This window comes from Chironomus tepperi, unplaced genomic scaffold, assembly GCF_022539635.2.
Source record: "Chironomus tepperi strain 1889 unplaced genomic scaffold, CSIRO-AGI_Ctep_v1 contig_161, whole genome shotgun sequence".
Lineage (NCBI taxonomy): Eukaryota > Metazoa > Arthropoda > Insecta > Diptera > Chironomidae > Chironomus > Chironomus tepperi.
In genome coordinates, this window is record NW_027226283.1 from 1,601,401 (window position 1) to 1,629,018 (window position 27,618).

The 27,618-nt window shown below is 29.4% G+C and overlaps 5 protein-coding genes and 1 long non-coding RNA gene across 6 annotated transcripts; 2 read left to right on the forward strand and 4 right to left on the reverse strand.

Annotated features, from left to right (window-relative positions):
- Nucleotides 1-239: 239 nt before the first annotated feature.
- On the reverse strand, nucleotides 240-3,265 carry Cdc27 (cell division cycle protein 27). Its single transcript, XM_070637529.1, has 6 exons — nucleotides 3,150-3,265; nucleotides 3,007-3,082; nucleotides 2,795-2,942; nucleotides 1,092-2,723; nucleotides 643-1,028; nucleotides 240-577 (listed from the first exon to the last, which is right to left on the reverse strand). Exons 1-6 carry the CDS (start codon nucleotides 3,171-3,173, stop codon nucleotides 357-359), a joined length of 2,487 nt encoding a protein of 828 aa, XP_070493630.1. The 5' UTR covers nucleotides 3,174-3,265; the 3' UTR covers nucleotides 240-356.
- A 104-nt stretch (nucleotides 3,266-3,369) lies between these two features.
- On the reverse strand, nucleotides 3,370-4,490 carry Ogg1 (8-oxoguanine DNA glycosylase). Its single transcript, XM_070637531.1, has 2 exons — nucleotides 4,392-4,490; nucleotides 3,370-4,323 (listed from the first exon to the last, which is right to left on the reverse strand). Exons 1-2 carry the CDS (start codon nucleotides 4,463-4,465, stop codon nucleotides 3,393-3,395), a joined length of 1,005 nt encoding a protein of 334 aa, XP_070493632.1. The 5' UTR covers nucleotides 4,466-4,490; the 3' UTR covers nucleotides 3,370-3,392.
- A 232-nt stretch (nucleotides 4,491-4,722) lies between these two features.
- Nucleotides 4,723-6,658, forward strand: Dus3 (Dihydrouridine synthase 3). Its single transcript, XM_070637530.1, has 3 exons — nucleotides 4,723-4,850; nucleotides 4,915-6,154; nucleotides 6,215-6,658. Exons 1-3 carry the CDS (start codon nucleotides 4,810-4,812, stop codon nucleotides 6,575-6,577), a joined length of 1,644 nt encoding a protein of 547 aa, XP_070493631.1. The 5' UTR covers nucleotides 4,723-4,809; the 3' UTR covers nucleotides 6,578-6,658.
- LOC139088344 (uncharacterized) lies at nucleotides 6,181-6,825 on the reverse strand. The gene is made up of 2 exons (XR_011544210.1): nucleotides 6,531-6,825; nucleotides 6,181-6,443 (listed from the first exon to the last, which is right to left on the reverse strand). It is a non-coding gene; the product is annotated as an uncharacterized lncRNA (long non-coding RNA).
- A 151-nt stretch (nucleotides 6,826-6,976) lies between these two features.
- On the forward strand, nucleotides 6,977-25,703 carry Shrm (shroom). The gene is made up of 11 exons (XM_070637528.1): nucleotides 6,977-8,079; nucleotides 14,050-14,237; nucleotides 16,108-16,328; nucleotides 16,814-17,066; nucleotides 17,151-17,861; nucleotides 17,925-18,674; nucleotides 22,962-24,052; nucleotides 24,113-24,233; nucleotides 24,310-24,439; nucleotides 24,510-24,776; nucleotides 24,836-25,703. Exons 1-11 carry the CDS (start codon nucleotides 7,909-7,911, stop codon nucleotides 25,097-25,099), a joined length of 4,167 nt encoding a protein of 1,388 aa, XP_070493629.1. The 5' UTR covers nucleotides 6,977-7,908; the 3' UTR covers nucleotides 25,100-25,703.
- Nucleotides 25,630-27,293, reverse strand: LOC139088343 (gamma-butyrobetaine dioxygenase-like). Its single transcript, XM_070637532.1, has 4 exons — nucleotides 27,029-27,293; nucleotides 26,876-26,962; nucleotides 25,992-26,811; nucleotides 25,630-25,933 (listed from the first exon to the last, which is right to left on the reverse strand). Exons 1-4 carry the CDS (start codon nucleotides 27,263-27,265, stop codon nucleotides 25,779-25,781), a joined length of 1,299 nt encoding a protein of 432 aa, XP_070493633.1. The 5' UTR covers nucleotides 27,266-27,293; the 3' UTR covers nucleotides 25,630-25,778.
- Nucleotides 27,294-27,618: the final 325 nt, after the last annotated feature.

The window sequence follows — 27,618 nt, forward strand, 5'->3', positions numbered from 1 at the left end:
GTTTTGAAAAATGCGGGAAAACCCAGAGAAATTTAATTAAATTAAATAACTACTCGACTTTCGATAACTAGAAAAGTGATCTCATTATAAAACCTTTTATGACTCATCAACTTACTACAATAATTTAAAAATTATCAAGCGCATTTTTAAAAAGTAGGTGGCCGTTACAAAGAAGCAACGTGATAGCATCGATTTTTGTTTAAGGTCACCAAGAAAATTAAGTAGAATTGAAAGAAAAATTTACTTTTTGTGAATATTAAATATATATATAGATAATGTATCATTATTTTATTATTTTCCTCTCATCAGCAAAAAGAGCAACTTTATAAAAAAAAACCAAGCTAATATGAAAATTGTTAATGCTCCTGAATCATGCTATTATTACTTTCAGATTCAATTCCTCCGCTGCTATTATTGTTGTCATTTGATAATGATGCTACATCATCTATAGATACGTCATCCTCTTCGTCGAAATCCTCTCGTGACCTAATATCACCATCTGATTGTTCTTGCTGTTGATGAGATCTAATTACTGAATCAAATTTGTCTTTTATTTGATTGTTGGCTCCTTTTGGATCTATAAAAATATATGCATATATTGTAAATAATTATGGATCAATAATTGTTATTAAAAAAATTTACCTAAATCAGTAGCCCAACTAAAGTGCATTAATGCAAGATCAATATTTCCAAGTTGTTTGTGTATTTTTCCTATTAGATAATAGACGACAGATTCCTTTGGCACTAACTGCTTAAGTTCCTCTAGTTCCTCGAGCGCTTCTTGAAGTTTTCCAATATTGAAATTCATGGAAGCGTGATGGAACTTGCAAAGCGGATTTTTTGGATCTAACTTTATAGCTTCCATTAACGTTTGAATTGCCTGTTCTCTTTTGTTCAAGTAAAATTGCATAACGCCAATGTGAACTAAAATTACAGAATTTTTGCGATTGATTTTTAATGCATGACGAAAATGAATTTCTGCTAGTTGAAAACGTTCTTGCTTCGAGTATATTGTTCCGATTCCGAACCTAATAAAATAAAAATATTGCATTAATGAAAATACTTTACTTATATGTTATAGTATAACTTACCAAGCATTGTAATGTCTTGAGTCTTTTAGTATTGCTTTTCTATAACATCCTAATGCCTTTTCCAGTTCCTCAGTAAACACCAATTCATGTCCTAAAAGTGTGTATGAATACGAAAATTCAGGATCGATTTGAATAGCACGATTGAAAAACTTGATTGCTGTATCGTGTTCTTTTAATGCCGAGAAACAATTTCCTGCGACACACCAAGTAATAGCTGACATTTTATTATGTTGCATCAAGTCTTGCGCTAATGCAGAAAGTAAAGTATCTTTTTGTAAGTGCCACAAATCTGTACTATAAATTTCCATATATTGTAAACGGAACGGCTCAGCTTTTCGAATGTTGGAGAAAATTCTAACGGAATCCTCATATTCTCTCCGCTCATGATGAATAATTGCAATTAATGATTGAACCCAACTGCTCTTATAATGATGAAGTGGAACTTTTGTCTCAATAATCTCAAGAGCTTCATCCAGCTCATAATGTTGTAAATGCAAATAAACTTGTCCTAAAGTCTGAAGAAGTAGCATTAATCCATCAGCACTTTGTCGTTTCATTGATGCTATTTGATAATTATACGACACATCAGTGATTAACTGCGCAGACGTAACAGTCTCATTTTTTTCTTTCTCGTTCAGCAATGAATTTTTTTCATTGAGCTCATTTAAAGTACATTTAGTTGTCTTCGAGACTCGTTTACTCGTTTTTCGTGGCGGTGATCGGGGTTGCGTAAATTTGGTAAATTTTGGCGACTTGTTATTTTCCTTAACTGAATAATTACTAAAAATTCGGGAAGAACGTCGAACACTTTGACATTTCTCTTCTTGTGTAGTACGATGGGGTGTTATATTGCTAGATTGATTTAAAACTACCGATTTTGTGTGTTGACTTTGTTGAAGTGGTGTAGTTGGAATCTCTTTTCTGTTTACTAAAGAATTTAAATTTCCTCTAATCTTCTTGTTACTATTATTTTTATCGGAGTCAATCATTTGAGATTGAAGCGGTGGCGATGGTGTTATAAATAATGTTGTTTGCTTGATATTTTCATATGGACTACTTAATGGTAAAATTCCAAAACTAGGCGTGACAGGACTAATATTTGAATGAAGATATTTAAACTGCTTCCGATATGGCGTTTCCACTTCGTAAATATGATTTTCGATTGTTTGATTTTTTGTTAATGGAGTATCATCGACAGTTGTAACACTGAAATTTATTGGATTTATATTATTGTTCGGCGTTGTCACACAACTCTGCTGGATCCCAGAAATACTGATATTTTTATCATTTAATGTTATATAGCTATATTCTGATGAATGATTATGGTGTAACTGTTTTTCTAACTGAATCAAAAAATCTTCGTTTCTTATTTGAAATGTATCTTTTGGATTTGGTCTTTCGCCTCGATTGCACAAGTCTATGTAGGAATTCCACAGAAATGGATTATGTCTTAATGAAGTTCTACTACAGTCATTTGCTAATGGTATTCTCTCCGTTTGCTTACAAATCTTTGACAGTAATTGCATTACAAATCCACTCAATTCAACTCCATATTCTTTACATATTGAATCTAAGTCTTTTAGAGTTCTGGGTGTTTTATTCTGACACAAAATATTTTCAGCTTCTGAATAACTTAAAATGGAGAAGAAAAAATGGAAAATTTTTATAATACGTATTAATCAGTATTAATTTTTATGTCTTACTGTTTTAGCTCATATGCACATTTAGCTAGTAAGTATTTAGATTTCTGATTAGAAGCTCCTTTTGTGTTTAAAAGCCAGTATGCTTCGTTTACTCTTCCTGAACGATAATAACAAGTCGCAAGCAAATATAAGCTTTCTGCAGTTTCCACTGAAAATTTATACACATTTCATAATTAATTGAGCAATTGAATATAAGTTTCTAGCATAATTACCTTCTGCACAAAGTCTTTCAGCCAAGAAGATCGCATCTTCGTAAGCATAAAAATTTAAATTTGTCCAAATAGCAACCTTGTAAGAAAATTTAATAAATGAATTTATTACACAGCTTTTTTCTCCAGAATTGCACAATATTTACCTGTACAGGCTCTTGAATTATCATTTCAAGGTATTAAATATATATTTTAGCTCTTACAAATGACTGATTTAATCAAATTTATATAAATTTTTAATTTATTCGAAAGCGGGGTTGTGAACTTTCTAAATAATTTTTTTCGGTCAACTGTTTAAATCGTTAACAATCGTTATGTGATGAATTTCAAATTAAAATCGCATAACTCCATTTTTTGTTAGTTAATACTGTAATAAAGACTTTATTTATTCATTTCTTCTTCTTCTTTTTGACAGGTTCTTCTTCATTAAACATGCTTAATTCTTTGCAAAATAACACAGTTTGTGCTACACCTGCTTTACAGCCATACACTGATCTGAACGTGTCACCAATTTTACGATAAAGCTTGAGATTCATAGATTTGACTTTTGTGACTTCTGGAACGTAATGTTGAGCTATTTGAATGATATGCGTGTCAACTGGAACAGCTTCAAGAAAATTAAGTGCCATTAAACATATACAGTCTCCAACTTTTGGTCCAATTCCTGGTAGTTTTATAAGTTCCTCATGAGCTTCAGTATAACTTAGTTTTGTTAAGCTATCAAGCCATGTTACTCCACCTTTACTCAATATATCGTTGGCTGCTTTTGCAATATATTTTGCTCTATATCCAAAACCAAGATTGCGAAGTTCAACTTCCATCTTTTCGTCTTTTGCAAGCATTTCCAATGATGGAAAATTGTAAAATGATCGTCCATCAATAGAACAAATTAATTCCCCATAATTAGTGCATAACTTTTCTACAAGTGACGATATTCGAGAAATGTGATTATTTTGTGAGCATATGAAGCTAAACAGAGTTTCAACAATTTCTTGGTCAAGTTGAGTGATAAATGTATGATCTTTTGAAGTTTTTGATTCAAAATGTTTGTGCGCTTCGATCCAGAGAGTATAATCTTCAGTCAAGTTGCTGTCCAAACGGAAATAGTTGGTTATTAACTGTTCATAATACTTTTGTTCATATAATAATTTTCCTTTTGATAATTTTTTGGGCTTTGCCACTTTGATTCTAAGAGAATTTGCATCAGTTGGATACGGAAGCTCTCCTAATACTTCATAACTTAAAGTTTTCTCAACTGTTTTAATTTTCCAGACTATATTTGCAAAGATTCCAATAAAATGATCTTCAATTTGTGACCATCTATAATAAATAAATAAATATAAGATATTTCTTTTTGATTTTATTCACCAGCAATGTGTTTTAATTACCTGAATGATTGTCCACCTAATAGCGTCTGCTTTAGGTTTATAGGCCATTTTAATTTAATTAAATGTTTTGACATGTTTTGGTTTAATTTTTAAAAATATTTATTTACATTAATGCATGGAAACTACGAGTTTTAAATTCAAATTTTTTTGGCGGTTTTTAAAATTTAATGAAGCTTTTGCCATTTACTACTAAATTGATATTGATAATTACAATAATTTATTTCAGATTATTAATTGATAATTTCATTAACAAACATTTCATTTATCTTTACATTGACAAATTAAGATAAAATTGATTTAACGGAAAGTAAATTATGCTTAGTTATGTTCCCTTCAGTTTGTTTACAAATATAGTACATGTGATATTGTACTTGAAAACAAAAATTTATGAGCTATAATTAATATTTGAGAGCTTGAAATGGAAACAATTGATCCAACTATTTGCTACATCAAAAAAGAGTAAGTTAATATATTAGCTACAGAATTATTTTAGATAATTTATATATTTCCTGAAATATTTCAGATTTCATTTGAAAAAAGTTGAAATTCCTGAAAAAAATAAAGAGGATTCTGATGAACCACCGAGAAAAAAGCAAAAGAAAGGTGGACGGAATAAAAAACGCCCAATATTTAGAGAAGCATTTGATGACAAGTTATGTCGATCATTAGTCGACGGAGAAGATTCGAATAAGTGTACGAGGGAAAATTGTAAATTTCTCCATGATGTCAAGAGCTATATGGAAAAGAAGTCTCCAGATATTGCTGAGAAATGTCCATTATATACGACAAAAAAATTTTGTTTGTATGGCATAACTTGCAGATTCGGAAAGGAACATATTACTGAAGACTTTAAGAATGTCAACGCTTCAGTTCGAGTCGAAAATGAACAACGTGTAAATTTGCCGCATGAACTTCAAGTCCAATTAAGAAAGAAGACATATGACTTTTCAAGTTCAGAAAGCATATTAAAGAGTGTTAGTGATTTAATATCAAAAACAAAGGATGTAGGTTCTTGTGAGGATGATGAGAATATTGTCACACGACCGGAAGAAAAGAAGAAAATTGACTTCCGAAATAAACTAGTTTTAAGTCCATTGACAACTGTTGGTAATTTACCATTTCGAAGGATATGTAAAGAATATGGTGCAGATATTACTATAGGAGAAATGGCATGTTCTGTGCCTCTCATAAATGGAAATTTGTCTGAATGGGCACTTACTAGACGACACAGCTCTGAAGATATTTTTGGTATTCAAATAGAAGGAAATAATGCTAAACTTATTACTTATGCTGCCCAAGTATTGTCCGAAACGACTGATGTTGATTTCATTGATCTTAATATTGGTTGTCCAATTGATTTAATTTTTCAACAAGGTGGCGGTTCTGCATTGTTAAGACGACAAACAGTCCTCGAACATACTGTACGTAGTTGTTCACAAGTTCTTAAAGACAAGCCATTTACCGTTAAAACTCGAACAGGTATTTATGCAAATAAATTGGTTGCTAAAGAACTTTTGCCAAAACTCGAAAAATGGGGAGCATCGGCAGTAACATTACACGGTCGTACAAAAGAACAAAGATATACAAAATCAGCTGATTGGAATTACATTAATGAATGTGCCTCTTTAGTAAAGGAAATGCCTATCATTGGTAATGGTGACGTTTTAAGTCTTGAAGATTATCAGAATATCAAGAAAAATTATACAAATGTTTCATCGATTATGATTGGTCGTGGTGCTTTAATCAAACCTTGGATATTTAAGGTAATTAATGCGATAATGTATCACTGTTCATTTTTAATATGTCTTCTTTTTTTATTTTAGGAAATCAAGGATGGAAAAGCTTATGACATTAGCAGTCAAGAACGATTAGAAATGATACAAAAGTATGTTAACTATGGACTTGAATGTTTTGGAAGCGACACAAAAGGTGTAGAAACAACAAGAAGATTTCTTCTCGAATGGCTATCTTTTCTTTATCGTTACGTTCCTTACGGGATATTAGAGCATCCTCCACAAAAAATTAATCAACGCCCAGAATATGATTATTATACTGGAAGAGATGAATTGGAAACATTAATGACAAGCAGACAATCATGCGATTGGGTTAAGATTAGTGAAATGTTTTTAGGCAAAGTACCTGAAGGTTTTACTTTTATTCCAAAGCATAAAGCGAATTCGTTTTAAATTTTGACCATTATTGTTAAATAAACTTTTGAATCATTGAATAAATAAATAAATGAAATATTATCAAAAGATGGAACGAAATATTGAAATATTAAACTCTTTGTTATTATATCTAAAAAAAAATAATCTGAGGTACCTACATGATAAAGAAAATTGTGTGCTTTAATTTGTATACAATACAATTAAAATAAAATTAGATCCCAATTCATTTGTTTCACAAGCTACATTGTTTACAATCGATTTGCTTCAAATACATAAGGTACCAAAAAGGCACGTTCATAAAATAAAAGACTCAATGTAGACAGAAATGCGGCGAAACCCCTGTTTTCTTTTTCTCTTCTTCTCTTTTACCTTATTGTACACTCCAATACTCATTCTTTAAGAAACTTATTTTATTAATTCATTTGTATGTTGGAGCTCGGCTAGTGAAGGTTGAAACCATGTGTGGTGTGAATAGTTCTTTTTTCAAGTTATTAAAGAATTTTTTACAAAAAGAAGGAAATATCTTGAACGTTGACTAATCATTATTCATAATTTTTTTTTATCTTATCAGTATATCAGTATGAAATGTGAAATAAAAAAATTAAATAAGGAAATTAACAGATGCTGGAGATTAATATGAAAGAACAAGTTAAAATGTGTTAATATAGAAGTAAATTACTTTGTGAATTTTGCATGTGAGAAACAATGAATTTGATATTTCGCAATAAAATAGCACTAGAAAAACCAATGTACAATATAAGATTGAATAAGTAATTTGAATCTTGAAAGAAAAGAAAAAAAAAGCTCGACTTTAGTATACTTTAAAGAATCGAGTCAATGATTCCATTTATATTATTCTTAAGCAGTGAGAGAGAGAGCAACCACACATACAAAAGAGTGGATAATGGAAAAAAATACAGAACCGGCGATGATAAAATTTAAAATGTGTTGTGTATATAACTAAGAAAAAAAGTCTTTTTTAAAAGAATAGTGCAAAACGAAAATATTAGTGCTTAAAATTTTCTATGTACTTAGTGAATGTCTACACTTATATCTGTGATTTTAAATAAAAACGCGTTTCCTTCAATAATAAAAAAAAAGTGAAATAATATTTTTTATGAGCCTCATCAGAAGAAGAAACCATACATATTTATTAGAAAAAAAAAGTTAGTAAGGAAAGCAAACTTGCTAATTCAACTTATAAGAAGAAAAAAAATATAAAGGAACTTGGATACTTTTACGAATGGTTGCAAGTCGTTCTACACAAAATATTTGCATATGTGTTGTGGCACTTACTTAGCAAGAGGGAATAGAAAACAAATAATACAAAAAAATTATAAGTCTTAATCATGAATTCGAATTCCACCACATCTAAAGTAGCTACAAAGAAAAATGGAAATAATTTAAATAGTTCAATACGATTTCGCAATAGTTCTTCGGATATATCAATTAATCATAGGAAGTCATTTCCTAGTTCTTCATCATCTGATTTATGTTCATCATTAAATAGTAATACTCAGGTAAGACATTACATTCATGTTTCTCTCTACACAGTCCTTTTTCCTTAATTATAAGGTTATTAAAAAATTTGCTAAAATGTTTATAGACTATTGCCGTTCCTTTCATGAGGAGAAATTTCGATTTCTTCTTTACAATAAAAAAAAATTAATAAGAGTAAGAAGACATAAATGTCTCGCATTAAAATTGATTTTATGCTCAGATCGGACACAAGCAACTAAAGTTTAAGTGCTGAAATTTCAATATGAAAAATAGTTTTCACTTTTCTTATGTATTTTCTCCAATGACTGTACTTTGGCCTTTGATTTAATTTTATTAACGAACAGTCAGTGTGACATTCTTTTCTTTCTTACTTCCTAAACGTACGTAATCTTTTTTTTGCACTATTGTATGGATCAAAAATAATGCTGAAAGATTTATTTGATATTCTACAATATCCATAGTTACTATTTGAAAATGGAATTAAATGAAATATCCGCCAAGACGAGAGTAAAAAACGAGATTTAATAATTATGACCTCAAAAGTACAAAGAGACTTCCAATTTCTTTTTATTTTTCGATCATCATCATTGTTCGTTTCATGAAATTTTTTTTTTCTTGAGTGGAATATACAATACTTTTTCTCAATCTCAATGTTACTCTTGTTTTCTGTGTAAATGGGCAACTCTCTACGAATTCAACATATATTCATTTGAATTTGCTTTATGAGAATTTTTTTTTTCTTTCTTTCAATTCATTCATTTAAGTTTTGTTATTTAAGTAGTTTTTTAAGAGCAGTTTCTTTTCCATCAAACTATATATCTGACTTAGAGGCTTTATTATTTCCATTTTTTTTTTTCACAAATTCACAATCAAACTATAAGCGTCGAACATAAGAATTTTTCCTCATAATTATTATACGCAAAATATGACTGTGAAAAAAATTCAATTCATCTACACAGTATGATACTGTCTCTAACTCCCGTGGTATAAGAGCATGAATATTGAACATTACAATGTAAGTAACCAAAAAGAAAGGACCTGTTTTTATTATCTGTTAAATGTGTAAATGGATAAAGAGAAACAGTATGAAGAAGTGCCAAGTCTTTCAGTACTTACCAGTGGATATGGCGCTTTTTCTTCATTTCATGCATTAAAGTCTTTTAAGGTTCTTTAAATTTAGGCATTGTCTCGTTATGTTGTAAATTGTTGATTTATATACAGACACACATTTAGATATTTTGCACACATAATTAGGGCGAAGCGACGTCAACTTGGTAAGGTCAGCCACTTGAGAATCACTTGAAAGCTACTGATTGGTCCTAATTAGATTGATCTGAAAGGCAAAATTTAATGAATTTTAAATTCAATTAATGAGCTTCACAATATAGGGGTTGGTCTAGGAGGGTCTGTTAATGTGCAGAACTATGAATCTTAAAATGTTTTTGATGTGAATACCGGAGAGGCTGTCTTAAAAACTGAAAGCCTTGCCATACATCATTATTAATTTATGATTTAGGACCATAATATAGACACAAGAAGTTCATGTTACAATCAAATTAAATCTTGGCACATGCTTCATATTTATTCATCAACCAAACTGACATTGTGCCTTATTTTAGTGATTTTCATTTCAAAAATGTGTTAGAAATAACAGGTTGTAAACTCTTGACACACAAGAGAAAAGTACACGCATACAATGAAGGTAAAATAGTAAGCTTCAATATTTTTATTTATCTCAGTTTCGTAGGATTTTTGACTCTGAGCATATGCTCAGCCTTTAAAAATCCTTTTTTTAAAGAAAGATATTTTCATCATAAAATGCCCTTCAAGGAAATAACATAAATTATTGTTCTTGAACAACAAGAGAAAAAAATAAATGTGCAACACACGGAAGATAAATTTGGAGATTATACAGGAGATAACACCGTATGCCATATTTAGAGATACATTACTTTCCAAATTGAAAGCTGAAGATGATTAAAACTTCCAAATAATTATTCAGCATATTAAAGTGAAAAGAAATTGTATTAAGTTTTTATCATTGGACTTTAATGGAAACAACAATGAGGAAATGAAAATATACAAAAAAATAAATAATAATATTCATGAAAAATATCGGCTGTGTTGTGTGTATTTAGATATAAATTCCTACCTGAATAAACATTTGAAATTTAATAGTCGCATGCTCAGCTCGGCATATTGGTCCTATAATTTTGTTTACTTTATTAAGCAACTGTTATTGTTATAAAAACTTTATACATATATGCAAGTTGAGCGATGAGCTGGAATAGTTGTGCAAATATTATGGAAAAGAAGACTAATTAAAGAGAATATCAAGTTACAATGTTTCAGACTTAAAAAAATAACTCAAAATTTTCCACATTCTTCTAAGAATCCCATAATGTTTCTAGTCTTGAAAATTGGCGAAGAGGTATAAAGGAACCGCTGACACAAATTAATTAGTTTGCAGGCCTTGTTTCGAAAGAAAACTTAGCAGTGCGGGTGGTCTTTATCTTGACAGTATTAATACCTTAAATTTCTTCCTTATTGCTTTAGTAATGCTAAACGAAAAGCTGATATTATTTACATGTCCTAATTTGCAGAAATACTTGCTTGCACACAAAACATGTGAATATGGTTTTCTCTTTAGTTCAGCATTACATAACTTTATCTTGAAATGACGAAAATGGTCGAAAATAAATTAACATTGTTTACCAAAATTTTGTTGCTGTAATATTTAACTTAACACACATCTATAAAATAAAATTTTGTATCAAAATATCGCATTTTATTATTATATGCCTGTTATTCTTCTTCCATACATAACAAATATCAATAAATCTCATTTGTTAGTTGTATTAAATGTCATTGAGTCTTAAAGAGAGCTAAATTTGTTGAGGTCAAAATCTTAAACTGTACACAAAAATTTTACGTACTCAGACGAAAGATACCTTTTTTATCTTTATGCCCTTATGCAACGGTTCCGTGAATTTATCTTCTTGTAAGAAAAACATGCGTAGCGATGCGAAAATGTTCATAATATTGTCAAGTTCAAATGAGAATTGGAAAAATTAACATTGAAAATAAAATAATAAGATATTCGCTTAAAGATCGTTCCACTGATAGACTCCAATAACTTTTAGCTCGTGTGCAACATTATTGTTTCCATCCTGACTTAAACATGCGGTCTGGTTAATGTTGTATTACACTTATCCTTTATTCAAATATTTCACTTAGATTTGCAAGCGACATATGGCTTATTTTTGGTATAATGGTCAAGAATACAGGAAATCATGTCCTTTAAACCCACACATAATTCCTGTGTAGGTGTAAAATAAAGTTTCGGACTTAAAAAATCAATAATTATATGAAGTAATTGGATATCTGTTAAGGTCATGTGTATAGACTTTATTGAATTTTTTAAACATTTATTTCCTCTAACTATTCTTCCAAATTGAGTATAATTTAAAGTCAGTAGTAGAATTTCTTTTTACTTAATTATTTTACTTTCGGTTCCAAAAAAATAAGGAAATGAAAGAAAAAATTTATTTCGCAAAAATGATGTTTGGACTGTAAATAAATTTTTTATTTCTTGTTTTAAAATTTTCATATTTATAGGAATATAAAGACATTTATTGAATCTCGTCATATTTTACGACTAGCGTTGTATCACACTATGCATGAGAGCATCATCAAAAGCTGTTTTTTATAAAATTTGCTCCAAGTTATAAAAATCTTCAGAATTTGTTTGAAAAATTAGAAATTTTAATTTGAAATAATATTACGGAGACGAAAACATAAAAAAATTATATAAGTAGATAATAAAAAGCCTCTTCCTTCAGACAGCCATACCAAAAAAATTTTGTTTCTTACAATTAAAGATTTAAATGAGTGTAAAATGTACGAAAAAGCTTATAGTGCAGGATACTTACATATTGTCGAGGAGTATTAGAAATCAGAATATTTAAAACTATATATTGTAATAAAGAAGTGGATGAGATCTTAAAGCAGTTTTCATTTTGGCATAGTGTTTGTTATGAAAGAAGAAAAAATAGCAAGAAAATATAACAATATATTCGAAAAGAAACCAGTTTAAAGTGTAAAAGAAAAAGTAGAGGCGTATGTGTTTGTGCATCTACATCAGATGGATCAGTAATATTACATATACATACGTAATTTTTGATAGGTGAGTTGGTCAGGGTGACGTATATATGTTGCCTGTATGTGGGTATTTGATAGAAGAGAAAGATTTTTTTAAGCCTTGATTTGCAAAGAAAATATTTCTTTCTCATTACTCGTGATCTCATCTTCTAGTGCTTTTTGAACCTTTCCATCTGAAAGGAATAACTAACTAACATATAGCTTAAATTAGAAGCATGTTTCAATTCGTTTCAATATTAGCTAGATAGGTAGATTTAATTAAAAATCGTTCTTAATTTACAAGGAAATAACTTCTATATCTGAATTTATATCAAGCCATGCTATTGTTGTACTTAATTAATAGTAATTAAGGGAATCATAAAGTGTCACATCACCATTCATAATTTATTCATTTTAACATCAGATTTTGTGAACAGAAGAAATCATTTTCTCATAATTGTACTTCCAATGTGAAGGGGTTACTGTAATGGATAGCGTAGAAGAAAATTCACTGAAACTTAGTGAATGTATTCGACGTTAAGAAATTTATAGAAATTATGTAAATTGATGCAAAATTTCTCAATGTGAAAAAAGGTTGCTAGCTACATTGACTTGACCTACAAATGCTGTATTTTATGCGTTTTCAATACTTCTTGAATACCCTTTTTAAGTTACTTTACCACGATCTGTCTTGACTTCTAACTATGAATAAATCATTTGCTATAGAAATGTTTCCAAGCCGATGAGTACATTTTCAATTTACTTAATCATTGTATTCTATTTTTTAAAAGATTAACAAGCAGTTTCAAGTCACTCGATGACACTTTGTTGCTTAAGACGACTTGATAATGAAGGTATTTAGAATGAGACCAGAATGCTTCATGAATACATATGAAAGTAATTAGATCTCAACAAATTACCTAATTAAAAGTTTAATTTAATTTTTTATACATTTGAGACTCGGTCATGAATGATATAAAGCACTTTCCATTAAGTTAAAGAAGTAAAGCTTTAGTGAAAAATATATGGAGATTTATTTCATTTAATACGCCTTTATATTAATTAATGTAGAAAAATTTTTCAGTATTAACATTTCCGACTTTATAACTTAAGTATTACTTACCTTTTGAGCATACAAAAAAATATGGAAATAACTATTACCTATATACATATGAATGCTGAATTTTTTTCTTTCTACAAAGAAACTAGTGCATTTAAACATGAATTGAATTAAGCGTACAAAAACTAATAAATCGCACAATTTCCATGTTTCCAATATCATCATGAAAACGTTAGAAGAGATTCTTCAGAAGAGGCACAAACTGTAAAAGTATTTTAAATAAATATCAATAATGATGAATATAAAAATTTGTATATTACAATAGAGTATCAATTCACAGCACGATTTTATTATTACTACATATCTAAAGGAAGCACAATCGGAAGCAATTAGTAGTTAGCGGTGTGATGCGTTAAATATCAAGTATAAGACCCAATTTCCATTACCATAAAAATAATAACCGGTCGATTAAACAATTAAATAACATCTTCAAACTGTATTGAATCAATTTCTATTCAAATTTCAGATTTGTGTTTTACATGCTTTACATTCCTATTTTGGAATTGATGTTAGCAGTACTTTTATTGCCATTAAATCTAGAAAATTTGTAATGCTTAATTCTTTTAAATCGATTGAAATATTTATTTTATTTTTGTTCGACTTGTCAAAATTTTATAGGTATTATTATAAGGAAGTTATTCCAGGAAATATCCAAGCATCTAAAATATTTGTATCGAAAAATATTTAGTCAAAATTCTAAACGAATTTGCCTTTATTCTTTTTCTTACAGTCGAATGAGCAGCTGAATGGAAATAACCAATACATTTTAACACAAGCTGGTCTAGAAGAATATAGTCGGTCATATTATGATCAAAATGTAATATTTAATCATCAAAAACAGTCATCATATGCTCAATCTGAAGGATATCACAGCTACGTATCAAGTTCAGATTCAACATCAACACCATTTTTAGACAGGTAAAGAACCTTTTTCCTTATCATTTATTTATCTTCAATACATGAATTGATGACACATTGAACTATACTTATGGAAGTAGAAAGTATATTTTTGAAGTCTAAAAATATAAAGTTCACAAAACTGTATTTTTGAAAATATTGCCAAAATTGAAATTGGTCTATAAAATAAAGTCTATCCCAAAATGTCCAAGCTCAATAGAATTTATCATTTTAATTTTATTTACTCACCATATACGATTATATAAAATATGCAAATCAATACATTTTGCTTGTGACATCATTTATAGTTCATTTTATATCAGCTCTTAATTCTTTCGTTTTCCCGTTATTCGTTTAGATTTGCAAATGTTACTGAAATCATATGATCACTAAAACGAAAATGATTCTTAATCAGAAGACATAATTGTATACAGATTACGTACAGTAAATTTTTTTTTCTTTGTTTTTGGCTTCATTTGTTTGTTTGTTTAGCAATAATACTTTATTATGTTATTATTCAGTGTACTGTCGCGGAAAAAATAGTTACCAATAACAATATAACCACAAATCAATATTAATACGATTTACGTGGAACATACAGTTTTCTTGACTGTTATATTTTATGCAGTAAATTATTAATTACAAAGCGAATTTGGTTCAACTTGAAACAAAGTTTAACGAAAAATTCTGTACGAGTTGTAGCTTAATAAAAACTTATTTTTTAATGACTCTTTTGATCCTGATCAAAATATTTAAATTAATTACGATTCTTTGAATTGTGAAACATTTTGAGATTTGTTTTTATCCCGAGCGACACAAATGAAAAAGGCTCCTTCACGAAATTTTAATTAAATGAATTTTGTCACTGACAAAATCAGCGACGGTTCTATTTTAATTTAATTAAAAAGAGTTTTTTAATTCCAATTATTAATCCTGGATTTACTTGAATCCAAATAAAATTAATTAATTCAAATACAATGAAAATTTATCCTCCTACATGCGCCTTCCTAAAGGTCTCGATTCAGAAGGCCGAATTCAAGGGATTCATGAAGGGATGAATTTTATAAATTTTATAATTTTTTCATTAATTCAACAATGTGATCGCAAGCTTAAACTTGTCGTAAGCTAAAACTGCAGGCTTCGATAAACCTCCTTAATTCCAAATTGAAGCACCCTAAATTTGGCGTCCATACGGATTTGTAAAAAAGTTTTAAGAATCTCAGATGCACGTGAAATTTACAGTTACATATAAATCCTGAAAGAAGCATCCTGCTACTCCAGTTAAATTCATTTCTTCCCACCATGATTTTTGGAATTTTATGCTAGTTGAAATTTTTAATGATTAAGTTTAATGTTAAAATTTTACAGACTGTTAGTAGTTACTCGAGTATGCAGAAATAAGAAGTTTAAATTTAATTAAAATATATATAAAAAATTAGTTATAGCTCGTAGGTCATCATGTGTAAATGGAGACTTTAACAGATTTTTGGAGCTTTCTCCTTATGTTTCGAAATTATTAATGATTTGGTGTTTTCACTGATGCTGATATGCTGACGAGAAAGTTTATATAAAGAAAATGTGCGTAAATTTTGCATAAACAGTGTGAAGACTTTTAATTAATAAGTCGAAAATAACAATGAATTGAAATTATAGCTATTAATCGAGCACTAGCAATAAAATTATGAAACCATAATTCTCCTATTTCTATTAAGTATGCAAAAAAGTTGCAATGTGTCCAAGTATTGAATATTTGTGAACGAAAGAAATTCTTTGAAATAAAATATATTGAGCATTTCAATAGAAATTTATTAAAGCATTAATTATGGATGATAATTATAAAGTAACATTTTTCTTTTATTCATTAATTTCTTCATCGTATCATAAAATATAGGTTACGTCAAGAAAGTCATTTGATCCAGTCACGAGGCATCAATTGGTCTCAAGATTTTCAAACGCAAAATCTCAATGGTAGTACAAACAGCATTTCAAGTAGTACTGGCAATATAAGAGAATGTTCAGAGAGCAATTCTTCAACGGAAACATTAAAATGGCTTGGATCGATGAGTGATGTATCTGTGGTTAGTCAAGCAACGAACACATCTACGCTTTCTGGTAAGAGAATATAATCAAATAATTTGCATTTAATTGAATCATAGAAAAATAGACATAAATTTTCACTTTTTACCGTTGCTCATGATTTCATTGTTTTTATTTATGTTAAAAAATGTAATGATGAGGAAAAAATTGCATAATCATTATGATCATTAATCAAAAGCTTAAATCTCAGACAGATTTTGTTCGGACATAAACATGAAATTTATATCCAATAAAGTTTGATGAAAATGTCGTGAAAACAATACAACTTTTGTTGTTAACCAAAATAAAAGATTTCCGTTTATTTGCTGTACAGTATTTGAAACCTTGAATGCTTAACTATTAAATTTAACTATGCATAAATCTACCTTGAAAAGTAATTTTATGTTTCCATCTCGCAGACTCTAATTTTTCTCTCTCTCTCTATCTCTATCTCTATGACTGTTAAGAAATGCTTTTTCAATGCTGAAATTAAAGTTTTATTATACATTATATTCTTGTAGGAGCATCTTCACAGCTAATTGTACACAGCTCAAAAGTTCACACCCCACAGAGACATAATTCCGAAAGTGTTCTTTACATGAACGAAGAAAGTATTAGTTCTGCAAACGCTGCGGAAGATTCATCGATTAATAATTCACAGCAACGATCTAGCCGAAGTGATAATAGATTATTTCCGATTAGCACATATATAGAGAACTCCTCAACAATACAAAATAACTCGTTGGCATCGCCTTTACCATCTCCTGAAAACAAGTAATTATTTATTGCCACATTTTATTTCTTTTAATTTTTTGTATTGTGTTGACTCATATTAATTATCTATTTTGACTTTTTTAGACTAGCTAATATTCAACAATGGCAATCAGTTGCTGATCGTATTAGTGAATTAGAGAACCAACAACAACAACAGCAAGTAACTCACGACCATAATAGACAGAATTATACATATTTAGATCCAAGTAAAACAAATCGTATATCCAGTTCGACATTGAAAGCATTTCAAAAGAACGCTGTTCAATCATATTTTGAAAGACAACAGCTACAACAACAATCCCTCAGACTGAGCAAATCTAAACTCAATGTTGAAAACGATGATCTAACAAAACTAAGAATAAATGACCAAGAGAAAATGAACTGCACTCTTAGAGTTTCTAATACTTCATCAGCTGGAAATTCACCTCCAACACCATCTTTTAGTAGCGCTAGTCAACGTTCGTCACTACCAAATTGGCCAAGTGATGTTTCATCCATGATTGGTATAAAGCCCAATATTATGATGAGAAACACAAATGATGTAGCCAAAAAGAACATGAAAAATAATGCAATAAGTTCAGCTTTGCCTGAAAGCCAATTGCACCATATTGTAAATGATAATAATCAAACAATCAATACAACTTTTACGTCATTTTGTGAAATTAAGACTGAAAATTGCAATTCAACAAATGCTACATCCGTCCAAAATTGTAAAAACAGTGATATTAATCTTAATACAAATGCTGTCGATAATGTACCACCACCACTTCCCAGGAAGAGTTCCATTTTAAGAAGGTAAATTATTGATTTTTTTTATTGATTAAAGATATTTTAGTTATTGTATTTTATGCATTACAGAACATCATCTGCTTCGGAATATTCATCTACACGAGATAGAATATTGCATCAAAGTCAGCAATTATCAAAAGACTTATTAGCTCCAATGATATTAGGAAAAATTATTTCTATAGATGATTGGGTTCCAGAAAGACCACCGAAACCTAAAAATAAACCTGGAAATACTATGCCTTTACGTGTTCCTTCACCTGACTTGCCACCTCCTCCAATCGACATTGCTATTCCACTAAGTGAACAAGATGAAAATTTACCATTACCACCATTAGAAGTCCTTAAACAGGATTATGAAATGAGAATGAATCATGCACCAAGTCGACGTAATAGTTTTGCGGGACAAGGTAGTTTACCTCCAAAAGTCATAAAGAATGTAAACATTCATTTATCACCTCCTGCAATTCCTATGAGGCCGAAAATTGTTCCAACACCAATAATGACTATCAATACAAAGCCGACGATTTATCAACCAACACAAGATCACACTGTACTTGCACAGCGAGCGGTTGTACAAAAGCATTGCTCTAATGAACAAATTACTTTCAATCACCATGAGCAAGATATGACACCTCCGCGCGTAGTACAAAATCGTTTCCCAGATCAACGTATTTCAATTAGAAAACGAGCTCACAATTCTTCGCCAAAGGATTGTATTGGATACTCTGTGACGCCACCTCCGTTGAAGCCGAGAATGCGGAACCAAAACGAGAGCAATATTCAAACACAACTAAATGTCGTTAATAATAATAAAGTCCGGTAAGTGAAAGATATGTAAAACTTTATGATGTCATTGAAATTTTCTTCATTACTGCTTTCCTTCATATAAATCTTTGATAATCTTTATGGACCATAATTAATTGAACTTTGTGCTTCGTTAGCTTTTGCTAAATGACAGTTACGTAAATGGTTATGGATTCATAATATGCTATAAAAAATAATTTAAGCTACTCTATTAATTAGAAATAATAGTAAAAAGTATTAAGCATCAATCTTAAAAATTAAATTTCTTCAAAAGCTACTCAAGCACTTTCGTGATCTTGAGCAACTGAACCATCTTAAGCTTTCAAGTAGCCGAGACACATTTTGAATTTGAATAACATTTTAAGAGAAAAGAGAACTTGAAGTCGGTAAACTTTTTCATTTGAGAGAAATTTATTTCTCTTCTCATTCAGCACTCTTGTGGAAAAGTAGTAAAATATATTCAGTCGCAAACTTATAAGCAACGAAACATGATGCTGACAATGTGATTGAAAAGTTTCGCAAAAATTTTCATTTTACAAAAAGGTTAAAGTGAAATTTTTATATCGCGTTGCATTATGTAGTGGAGAGGTGTTTAATAGATATATATTGAAACTCGCTCAAAGTGAATACTATGACACAGAATAATAATAACAAATGATCAGTATTAAACTTTACATAAAGTAAAAAGAAAAAATTGCTTATGGTGGCGTTTACTTATTATTTAAAAATTACATTATAATAAAAATAAAGGAAATATATTGTAAAGTGCTCACCTATAATGTATGTAAATAAATATATTACAATGCAATCCAAGGAAATATAGAAGAAGACTGGAAGGATTGTTGACCTCATGAAGATCAATTAACTGTAAAGAAATCATCTAGCATGATTGTGGTGAAACAATGGATTTTTAAAATAATAGGGCAATAATGCACCTAATCTAACTTGTGGCTTTACAATTCGTTAAAATTAAATGTCAAAAACAAATCTGTGTGGATGAGTTAAGAAAATAGAAAAGTGAAAAAATACACAAGCAGCAGCTGAAGTATTGGATATATGCATTAAAGTCTGTTACAACTGACTATGGTTTTTGGAAGTAGATTCCGAATTCGAAGGTAACGATTAAGTCTTACAAATAAGATGTACTGAAAAAGGGAAATTTAAGAGAAAGAAAGAAAAAATAATGAAATGCTTAAAAGTACTGAAGTAAGGAATATATATATAGTAGGTTAAAAGTGTGTCTTTCTCTTCTTTTTTTGCTTTTGTTCTACTTAATTTGCATAATTATTACTAATTTTTTTGGAGGAAAGTTGCTCTTGGAAGTTTTTTGTACTTCCTTTCTGCAGCAACTTTTCATGTATGAAAATAAATTCATTTCACTAATGAGACCTGCTTTATGCTATAAACATTATTTCAACATTAATGTTTCTAAATTCTTGAAATTGACACATTTCCTGTCTTTTGCGTTTCACAAAAAAAAGTTGTTGATTTTGAAGTTTTCTTTTCATCCTAGATTAAAATACTTCCATGACATTTCTTTTTGCACGAAATATTTTCATATAGGTAGTGCTAATTAACAAACGATACGGCTGTAAAACTTCGTCTAGCGACAACAAAACAATTTGTATTAGAATTTCATTTTTATTATTGACTTCATAATAATTGGTCATGGTGAAAAAATCGTCTTTGCAATATAATAAAATATGCAGACTATAATGAAAAGAAAGTTATTGATCAATAGCTAACTAAATTATGCATTCATAAAAATTGAATTTTTAACAAATCTAAACCTTTTCATTTCGTATGCAACTTTTCAAAATTTGATTGAATTTTAAGTTTTGATTAAGGTACGGAACTTTCATCAAAAGCCATAAATTAATTTATGCAAAATTTTAAACGGTATATTGGAATATACAGATTCATCAACATGTGTTTTATTAAAGACACATTTATAGATAACATGTGCGGTGATTTATTTTGGCATCACTCCAAATTTCAAGTTCAAGAAATTAAGCCATCAATGATGATTTCATTCGTAAATAAATTTAAAATGCAAGAAATATTATTCAGGCTAAAGATAAATGCGTGATAGACATTCTTCTGAGGAAAAATATAATTAAAATATATATTCAATCAATTGGCATACACATTCATTATAACCCAATCCGAAACTACTTAACGATGGACTTGAACAATATTTATGATCTAAATTAATATTTTCAAATGGCAAATCCGATTCGTTACAATTTTCTTTTTGCCAAATATCTCAATTCCAAGGATATTCATAACAGTAATGCATAAAAAAATATTGCTTTCAATTGCCAAAACTAATTTTTTTTGGTGTTCATAACTTTTGTAAAATTACAAACAAAAACCCTGAAATTATTTTAAATGTTCTGCACAATACAAATTGAATTCATGCTTCGCATTTGGATTTTCTTGAAATTCTCATATACTTACTTACCTACTTCGCTGGTCGTACAGATCAATTGTGTTCCATGACCTCTCACAGGTGTCGCCTGAAGCTAGATCTATCGCCGTCTCCACGTGCCAATTTCCAATACCAAGTAAAGCACTATCTCCAGCTCATAAATTCTCAGATATCAGATATGAGATAACTTTAAAACAATAAAAATTATAATGTGTTATAACAAATGTCATCATCATTGGCAGGAGGTCTCAAGAAAAAAATTATCAATGAGTAGCAGCTTTCGCCTTTCACAAAACGCATAAAATTGTGTTTTTACAGTAAATTTATGCAAATTTAATGAAAGTAGAAAAATGAATCGAGTTTGAAATTATCCTGCTTTGAAACTAGTCATGAAATAATAAAGTACACTGGTAATTTTATATAAAGACAGTATATTTAAGCTTTTTGATAAAAGTTGACACTAGAAGGCGTAACTAATAAATTAACTTACGGTTAATAATGACAGATGTATGCCCATAACAGTACTAGTAGTAATGTAGACATATTCTTTTTGTTCATAAAATAACGTTCACAGAATAGAATCGTAATTATTTTGTTGTAATGCTGAGATTATAACTCTAATTTGAGAAGCATTACAAACTTATTCACATGATGATTCTCATAATATAATGAAAGAAAGAAAAATCAGCCTGGCATGAATGAAGTGAGATCATTCCTGAGACTAGTGACGTTTAAGTACACACATATAAACGTGATGACAGAAAAGAAGCATCAAAAGCACTATAAGAGCTGCTAAGTAAATTAAGTTTTTACATCATCTGATGAAAGTGAAATTTCTTATTTTTTTTATCTTTTGCTAAAAAACGAGAAAGTCAAGTTGAAATAAAGAAGAAGAAGAAAAGGAGCATGCGACTGTCTCGTCTTACATTTACCATGTTTTGATGTTATAAAGTCTTTTTTTGATGATAATAAAAACTTTAAATTTCTTGTTGATGAGCTTTTAAATTACAATTAAAAAGAGGTGATTAATATAAAACTCTCACTGATATAATTGCACTTCCTACATGATATTTACTTAATAACGGACAATACAATCGTGTCATCTTATTTATAAAACAAAATTAATCATTGATGTCTGAAGAGATTCTAGATATTACGTAACGTATTTTTGTGTATACTGTAAACAACACAGTATATGTACAGTAAATTGGTAAATTCCGAAAGTAAAAAGTCATTCTGAATAAATATGTTGGACTTTCGTAAGCATTATTTAGTAGCTGTAAAACTGGTTTTATTTCAATTCGTGCCATTTAAAAACATGCATCGGATTTAGTACAGACATCAACCATATTAAACTCTCTTAAAGCTAAAAATCCGGATATGCGGATGTGCAATTCAATGATATATCTATCGAGGAAGAAAGACCAAAACTGGTATTGCATACATTAATAATTTATTCATTACTATTAAGTAAGAAAATTGCAGAAGATGAGAAAATTATATTCCAATGATGCGAGAAGTAAAGACGTAATCCATATGCATATATGTTATTATGAAATTGCAGTTTTCATTTTCTGTTTTTTAATCAACACTTATTTGATTAAGCATAAAGTACTACAAGTACGAGTAATGTAAAAATATAGATTATATCATCATGAATCTACGTTCATCTTCCATGATAATCATTACGCTTAACATTTCTGCTTCTTTTTTTTTTTTTGCGAAACATCAGAACATAATATCTTGAACTAATTTCCCGTAGCATGTTAATGCTCACTTAATGGTTTCTTTGAGTTCAAATCAATTACTTTTTCCCATAATGTAGAAAATTATACAGCATTTTATATCCATATTTTTTTATATGATTACAGAAGTAATTCAAAGGCATCATATTTACCACGGCAGCAACGTGATAAATTACTCGATCCTGACCATGGAAGTTATAAGTTGACACTACATGAACTTAGTGATAATATTAACGTAGAGTATCAAGAGGATTTAACAAAATGCAATCTACCAGATGTGTTACCTGTGAATGTGAAATATCACAATTCATATCGAAATGCTTATCATCATCACCACCATATGAAATCACCGAATTTTCATTCTTCAGATTCACAATTGGTTCCACAAAGTGCTCCAACTTTAGGTGGAAATCCAATGAAATCAATATTCCATTTTCAAATGAGTAACAATTCGAACAATATGTCTCCACCATCAACTGCTCCTATTCAGTCAATACCTGCATCACCTTCATTTAATCATGGATCTTCTACACCAGCAATGAGTCCACAATCAACTTCATTGCAAAGCCCAAAATATACATCACAATCAACAATTGATTTAAAAATGACACAAGTTATTGACCCTAAATTGTATACAAATGAAGAATTGATTAAAGCCTATCATCAACAAAAGGAGACATGTCGAGAATTGAACAAAACAATATTATGTAATTCTCTACAGTCAATACAATCTTTAAATGAATGTGATAATAAAATAGCTATTGTGAGAAAATTAAATATGGTTGAATCTCCAGAAGAATCGACTGAAAACCTGAATGATACGAAAAATACATCTACAGAATCTTTAGAAGAAAAGGCAATGAACGAAAAATCTGAAAAGCAAATTAAAATTGAAAGCTCTAATGATCCTGAAATTGAAGAAGAACCGTTAATTTCGGAGGAAACAGAAGAATCAAAGACGATGCAAAAATCGGAGATTATACTTACGGTTCATACCGTAATTCAAGATAAAATAGATATGGCTTGTCAAACGGAAGAAAGTCAAGAATCAGATAATAATGTATCGTTATCAAGCGTAGATGGTGAGAATTATAAGAAAGATTCATTTACAAATTTGTTTACACCTAAGAAACGTTCAGAAGAGCTTGATTGCGAAAAGTTGTCAAAAGATCTCATAAGTCAGTTGTCTCCATCAGATAAACTTCACAATATTTTAGGTAACTATAAATTGATTTTATATTAAAATAATTTTTGAATGACTTTTCCCATTTCCTTAGTTCCAAAAACAATAAAATCATCTGCAGATTATATATCTGATCTATTTAAAATTAATGTTAATTTACGTCCAACGAAGAAAGATGTATCAACATCGACACTAGAGAAAACAATGATCAAAAGGTAAGTAGTCATGTGAAAAATTTCATTGATTTTAAGTCTTACTTTTTCTTTTAATTTCATATTTTCATTTCTTCAGTTCAATGGAAATGCTGACATCAAATTCGACCTACTTTTCCACATCGGAACCAAAAGCAAAACTAATGACAAGATATAGTCGTGAGATGACTTTAATAAATAGCGATTCTAGTGATTTAACAAAGAAAAAAGTAAGTAGTGGAAATAATTTACTTCATGCACACCTGTGAAGTATACCTCTTTGTTATTTTTAATTAATAGGAAGAGTTAGTCGAGCGACTTGGTAAAAAGTTGAAAATTCTTGAAGCCGAACAAACTATTTTAGCTGAAGAAAGTTCTATTAATGATAGCCTTGGTCACGAAGTAGCATTTAAAGTAGCACAGAAACTTAAACCTGGAGATTCTACGAAATTTAGGTCTTATGTTGATGATATTGGCTATATAACTATGCTATTGCTTTCATTATCAGGAAGGTTGGCTAGAATTGAGAATGCTTTGCATACCATTGGTGAAAAAAGTACTGATAAAGTAAGTTCTGTTGTCCTTATTTAAAAAAACAAGTTTGACATTTTATGACTTAATTTTAGAAAATTTTGGAAAACAAACGAGACAGACTCTTAGAGCAATTAGATGAAGCCAAATGTCTTAAGGAAGATATTGATCGCCGTGGAACAAATTTATCAAAAGTATTGGAAAAATCTTTGACACAAGATGAATATGCTGATTATGATTATTTTATTAATATGAAAGCAAAACTCATTGTTGATTCAAGAGAAATTGCTGATAAGATTAAATTGGGAGAGGAACAACTTAATGCCCTCAAAGATACTCTTGTTCATAGTGAATGTTAATTTTTTTAGAAACATATATAACAAATTATAGTATACGATTGCAAAAATCTAAGGTTTGCAATTTTAAAAAAGATTTTTTGATCCCTATGAAATTTTAAAATTTGTATAGAATTTTTATTTTTTTTTTCAAAAAATATTTTTAGTGATATTACAAAGTTTAAAAACTGAGAATTGAAAGACTTAAAAGTCTAATTTTTTAACACAAAAAAAATATTCCTAAAAGAACTAAAATATATTATGTACAAAACCAGTTACATTTTTTGGACATATAATCAATAGAATTCCTTGAATAGCACCGAATCCGGCACCAAGTCTGAGTCACGTCAGCTCTTCGATTAACTGATTTGTGCTATTCGGGTTCACTATATCTTACATATTTTTCTTAACAATAGACGAATGAGACGAAACTAAACTTAAATAGAATAAATTGATTTTTCCAATATTTCAATGCATAATGTTGAAGTCATTTTTGGATAAAATTTAAACATTTTAATTGAATTGGTAAATTTTTTATTTACACACCTTCAAAATTTAACTTTTGCTGTGTTTGATATTTGTATGTTTAACAAAATCCAAGAAATTATAATTAAGGTGCTTTCTAACATTATATCTTATAATTAATTGAACATTTTAATTGTGATTTTGTAACTTTACATATTTTTTTTTCAATAAATCATGCTTAAATTTCAAATTTGTTTTGAAGTACTCGGTATCGAGAATATAATTCATCCCAGTCCAAATATGCTCCAATTATATGACGTCGATTATCTTTTTGGTCTTGGTACTTCTTCCTTCCGTGAATTAATCTGCTGTTGTCGAAGCAAAGTATTGTTCCTGTTTAAAAAAATAATATAATTGAATTTTAAGGTATGTATGAGATCCTTAAACTTACCTTCTTTAGTCTTCATCTCAACTGCTTCGTTGTAAATCAAATCCACAAAGAGTGCAAGTGCTTTATACCATAATTTCACATTTTTTAATGGAGTAGTAAAGAAGGAGTCTCTTTGAGGGATGCTATGATTTATTCTTTCTATATTTCCATCGTAATCTAAACATATCATTGGTGCTCGATAAAGTGAATGGAAGTGAATATTATCCTCTTGTCCTATATCAGACCAATTTACTAAAACTTTTGTTAATATTTCAAATTCCTCCGGGTATTCATTTCGCATCTTTTCAGCAATATAAAATCCATCAGTCAAAAGATTTTCTGCACCTTCTGACTTTGCTTGCACTAGACAATGAAGCAAATTAGCTCCTGGAGCGTAATCATAATATGGTAAGTCAGTATGCATTTGTAAATTTTCAGATAAATATGCAACGTTTGATGTTCCTTCTTTTGCTTTTACTATAAACTCCTCTCCATAATGTGTTCGTCTAATAAAAGCAACTCTATTGGACAAAACACGTACTTCACTTTCAGTTTCAGGAACATCCGTAATAATTGCAATTCCATGTGTAATCATACTGTGAAGCCATTTGTATAGTTCCATGTCGTCTTTAATTACTTTTTGATAATCAAAATATTGAAGTTTGTGCTGCAAATCGAATTTGTTCAGTAGTATTTTAGCAGGTCTGTAATATTTATTTAGGTAGGTATTTCGATTTTCATCTGAGAAATTTCTCGCATCAAGCCAGTCATATTCATATTCCGATATATGTCCAGATTTGTCATTCCATTCAACTTTTAAAATATTCTTTTTGTCATCATACTGAAAAGAGAATTACGGATTATTTTCAATTAAGTACATATCTAGTTTGAGATAAAGTTTTTACGTTAATATTTTTAGGCTTCACTGTCACATCAAATTTCTCCCAATTTATTATACGACTAGAAGAAGATGGGTGATGGCACTTTTCGCACTGTAAAAATTCAAAGATGTTATTTAAAATAATTCAAATTTAAAGATTTAGATTTAAATTAATTACCTTACAGTTATCACGTAGCCAAACAAAGGGAAATTTGAGAGATTTTATTGAGTCTGAATCTTTAACATTTGAAGTTAATTCTATTGTTTCATTTTGAACGTTTATGCTAGCATTCACTTTATAATTGTTAATCAAACTAGTTGAAAATGGCTGTAGCTTTTTTGAATATAGAGGAAGAAATTTCTGCAAAGAATTGCCATTTCTTATCACCAAATTTTTTAAAAGATTTTGAAACATGTCTTTAATATTTCAGACTTGTGATCTTTACAACTTGAAACTCAACTTATGAATGAATACAATCACAAAAAACAAATCAGTTAAGGCTCCACTCTCATTTTAAACAACAAAAAAAGAGAAAGAGAATATTTGATTTATTCACCAAATTCGTTGACTTTTTCCTTTATTTTGATATGAAAAAATATATAAACAGCACAATACTATACTTCAATAGCCTTTTAATGCCAAAAGATTAACGGAATAATAGCAATTCAATTAAAAACAAATAGATACCGGCAAATCTCAATTTCTGAACGAGTAACCTTTGGACTAAAAATACATAAATATTTATACACGTGCGATAGAATCTTATG